The sequence below is a fragment of the Hordeum vulgare genome, chromosome 4H, assembly GCF_904849725.1.
Source record: "Hordeum vulgare subsp. vulgare chromosome 4H, MorexV3_pseudomolecules_assembly, whole genome shotgun sequence".
In the NCBI taxonomy this organism is placed as follows: Eukaryota; Viridiplantae; Streptophyta; class Magnoliopsida; order Poales; family Poaceae; genus Hordeum; species Hordeum vulgare.
The window spans coordinates 450753966-450758499 of record NC_058521.1 but is presented as its reverse complement, the minus strand read 5'-3'; the positions used below and the strand labels follow the sequence as shown (position 1 = coordinate 450758499).

Below are 4534 nucleotides of genomic sequence, written 5' to 3'. Positions count from 1 at the left end.
TATCCTAAGATTCGGAAAAAATGATCACTAACAACACTTGAGCTTGTCTTAGAGGTGAAACCAGGAATCTAATTTTATACCATTCCACAATGCATATGAATTTTCCAGTGAATAGTATATTCCAGGATCATAACAATTATAACATAGAATATAAAATCTTAATTATAAACTCGGGAATATAATAATACAATATTACTACCTCCAGGGTGTATTTCCAACTCTTCGCAAAAAAAAGGGTGTATTTCCAACAAACGCAAGCCATGAGGAGAGAAGATCCATTGCCTCGTCGTCATATAAATCGTCATTGTCTAACCCGCCGATCAGTGATTGTTGCAACAAAATTACGGTAGACTCGATGTTTTCTGCAATGAAAAGAAAATGTGGCGGTTTCCTGCAAACTACGCCTTCAATAGAGTTTTTCTTTTTCTTTTTGCAATTAACTGGTTTGATTTGAGAGTAAAGAGAAAGGAGACCTACGCTACGCATGCCACTAGAGCTAAGAACTTTATTGCACCTAGTTTTATCTACGGAGGAGTACAGACTAGGTGATTCTCCTGCACATCTTTACTTAGCATTATACTCCTACATGTGCACAGTAGTTATCGAACGAACGGCTACTCGCCGGATCGAAAAAGCCAACAAAGAGAAGGAGAATACGATTCATCATGAGTGAAGAACAGATGCACGTCCGGCCTTTACATCTCCAGTACACCAGTAGGGTGCAGCAATGCTCAAAACTTGATCCATACATCTCACAACCTTTTTTGCAGGAGAAGAAATGAGCCGGTCAACACAGCTCACCACGCATTTCATTATCCTAACCTTCCATTTCTTTTGAACAAAAAGAATCACAGGTTAACGGCACATGACAGCTTTACGCAACCAGCAGAAAAATGTTGAAAGAGAGAGAGAGATGGCGGGCATCCATCCTTTGTGTTGTTTCAACTGCCCTTTACTCCTCTGTATCTGTAATCTGTATATGTATGCAACGCTCACTGGAGCCTCGTTGGAGCTCCGTGCGTTGCCTATGGGATGAAGACGGCCTCAGCCTACTGTTGGGTCCAGGCTCCAGGGGCTGGACACGATGCGGGCGTAGAGGAACTCGTTCCAGGTGTCGGGCAGGCCCGGCAGGCACCAGTGGATGCAGTCGGCGTACGTCTTGGGGTTGGCCTGCTGCTCCGGCGTGAGCAGCTTCCCCTGCCGGAGCGTGTGCACCGACGTGTGCGCGTCCTTGCGGAGCTCCGACAGCGCCGTGATGTCCACGAAGTGCACCGGCACTCGCCGGAACGTCTTGAGCACGTCCTGGGCGCCGGCGTAGAGGCGCCAGTCCGTGCCCACATCCAGCGTCGCGCTCCGGTTGGTGATCGGCAGCGTCTCCATTGCGCACTTGATGCCGCCCTGGTTGCCCCATGCCTCCGGCCTGTGTTTGTTGAGATCAAGTTTAATTAGCATCACAATATATATGATCCATCGAGAATAGGCCGCACATGCGCGTCTCCGATCCAAGGTTAGGGGAGGGGTCCTCTCTCGCCACCAACTTCATTTAGATGGTAACGAAGCAAGTGTGGCTTCTTAGTTAACATCGAACAATCACTGTCAGTCTTTTTCCCTTTTTTTGCGAATTAAGGCAACGCTGAAGCTCAACTCAGCACCTAATTGAAAGAGAGATCTCACTGCGCGCGGGGATCTCGATCTCCCTCTCTCGATACACCAATCCTCAAGAAAACCGTACGTATGATATGTTTGTAGGCACACATGCACATTTTTCTGAATCTGAACTGAAGCAAAGAGACTCCTTCCGAGAGAAGAAAAACTGAAGCAAAGAAAGGAGGTGTAGTACGTGCAATGCAAGCAAAGAACGAGAGGTGAGACGTACAGTAGGGTGGAAGAAGTGGCTTACGTGATGTGGTTGGGTGACATGCCCATGAAGAAGACGGTCGTCCTGTTGGGGTCGATGTTGCGGTCGACCCACTTAGCCCACGTCTTGAGCACCTCGCTGTAGGCCACGGGCCGGTCCACCTCCTCGTACTCGGTAGCCCCCTCGTCGAACGACCCTTTTTTCCTGTCGATTCATCCATCATCGTTTCATTATTTGGTTCGAATTCAACGAGGGAGTCGAGTTACCAAGCAACTGAGGCGTACGTAGTGTGGTAGGAGGACTTACAGGACTTTCATGTCGAGCGCGCTGAGCCACCAGATGTAGGTGTTGAAGACGAGGTAGTCGACGCCGAGCCAGTTGTTGGCGTGCTTGGCGATGGAGTGCCACTGTATGACGCGGTCCGGGACGCTGTGCACCTTGGGGTTGTCCGAGTTGGACTCCACCAGGAACGGCGCCCAGTAGAACTCCACCGTCGCGTTGTAATCCTGCATTACCATCCAATCATGACATGAGCTCCTCTCTCTCTTAGGCTAGATCGCGTCGCAACACAAGAGGGATTAGGCGCGTACGTGTGCGTAGAAGACGTTGCTGGATCCGTTGTTGACGAACTTGGTGAGGGTCTTGTGGCCCTTGGGGATCACCGACTGGACCAGGCACACCATCGACTCCCACTGGTTCCGGTTCAGCGAATCGCCCACGAACATCAGCCGCTTGTTGCGCAGCCTCTCCAGCAGCAGCCGAGCGTCGAACCTGCAGTTCATAGTATGTTCAGCATTTTTCAGCTCCACATCCCTAGCCTTGCCGAAACAACAGTTTCCCGAATGGAAAGTCGAAGCTGTCGGATGTTTCAACTAGTAATACTCAACGCTTTAACAGGAGTAGAGAGCAGTGCTCCTTAGGTCTAGGGGTGTTTGTCCCATAGTTTTTTTTAGGATGTTTGTGACGTGTACTAGTTAACTATAGTCTCCTACACAAATTCCGAACATTCTATTTTAGTGCCCCGGACACGCTGACCTCCTAGTGATGTTTGTCAAATACACTGTATATAGGAGTACTCTGACATGCAGAAAACGTTATTCCCAGATTAACAGGAGTAGTAAAAACAACTGGCCTCAGTTTCCGGAAACCGATGATGATCTCCGGCTCGTACATGCAGACAACCCAGACCGGCCATTCAGCCTCACATTCCGGCGCGGAACCCGAATCTCGGGCGTAAAACGAAAAGAAAATAAACACGTACCGGGGGAGGTCGCAGTCGGTCGGCTGCCACCGCCACTTCTGATACGAGTCGTTGCGGCGGCCGTTGCGCATGCAGGTCACCTGCTCCGTCAGGAATTCGCACTGCGTCTCCTTGTACACCGGCGCGTTCACCTCGTCGTACACCCAGCTGCCGCGGTACAGGTCGCACGTCTCCGGCACGCTCACCGCCGTCCGCAGCGCCGCGGTCGCCGCCGCGGCCTTCGCCGTCGACGCCCGCTCGGCCACCTCCTCGTCCTCCCGCCGCTTCGCCTCCTCCGCGCCGCCGCCTCCCATCACGTTCGGCAGCGTCACGTCCCTGTCCTTCTCCTGCCCCTCCTCCTCCTTGCCGGCATTGGCGCCGTTCGTGTTGGCGTTGGCGCTGGACACGGCGCTGATCTTGGCCACCGCCCCGGCCCCGGTGGCGTTCTTGGTGCCACCGGCGCCCGCGCTGGACGGAAGGGCCCCGGCGGCGGGCGCGTCGAGGACGCGCACGATGGCCTCCTCCCCGCGCTTGGCGAGTGTGGTGACGGCTTGGTGCGCGGCGGCCTCGGCCTCCTGCAGGAGGTGGAGGTCGGGGGACTTGGCCCGGAGCGCGCCGGCGCCGGCGCCGAAGGGGAAGTCGGCGATGGACTTGATGTCCTCGTTGTACAGGAAGGTGGCGAAGACGAAGAGCGAGAACACCACCGCCGCCATCGACAGCGGCGTGCCGTTCTTGCGCGCCGCCACGCCCGCCCCCAGCGCGGCCTGCTTCATCGCGTACGGCGCCGATCCGAACACCGACTTGCGCCGCTGCTGCATGTTGGGCGCCCTCCCGCTGCCGCCCCCGCGCTTTAAAGGAACTTACCGCGATCGACCACCCCGGCCGGCCTTTGCTTGCAAGCCCAGGGAAGATGGATGGGATGGAGTAAACAAAAACTGCTTTAGCTCCCCGCTTTGCTAGCTCCTACGTACTGTCTATCTAGAAATGAAACGAAATGGAGAGCTGCTGCTGCTGCTTGCTGCTGCTTCTCCCGCGTTCTGGCGGTGGCTGTCCTTCTCGGCTGGCTGTGTCGCCTGGCTATATACGAGGCTATCACTTTACGAGTTTGGTGCCTTTTGTTGGGTGTTTGGGTTGATTTCCTTTGCTTGCCTCCCTTTGGTATGTTTGGTTTGGTTCGCCTGCTTTCTTCTTTTATTGTTGCGGGATCTCTCCTCTCCACCAACACTCCCTCCTCCTAATATGTACCATATATATTAGGATTTAATTCTCTTCAGTTTCCTCCCTACTTTCCAATTTTAGATAGCTTTTACGACATTTACCATGTGGACCTCCATGTTCTGCCTTCATACTACTGTGGTAGAATGAGTCTGTGTGGGGTTGGTCAAATGAGAAACACGCAAGCTTGTAAAAGCTTCCATCGATCGGGGGTTTAATTT

At 53.2% G+C, this 4534-nt stretch overlaps 1 protein-coding gene across 1 annotated transcript; it reads right to left on the bottom strand.

The window, feature by feature from the left end:
* Window positions 1–645: 645 nt before the first annotated feature.
* LOC123448910 (protein trichome birefringence-like 28) lies at window positions 646–4318 on the bottom strand. The gene is made up of 5 exons (XM_045125949.1): window positions 3120–4318; window positions 2449–2629; window positions 2165–2364; window positions 1901–2062; window positions 646–1420 (listed from the first exon to the last, which is right to left on the bottom strand). Exons 1-5 carry the CDS (start codon window positions 3914–3916, stop codon window positions 1045–1047), a joined length of 1716 nt encoding a protein of 571 aa, XP_044981884.1. The 5' UTR covers window positions 3917–4318; the 3' UTR covers window positions 646–1044.
* Between the last annotated feature and the right edge of the window lie 216 nt (window positions 4319–4534).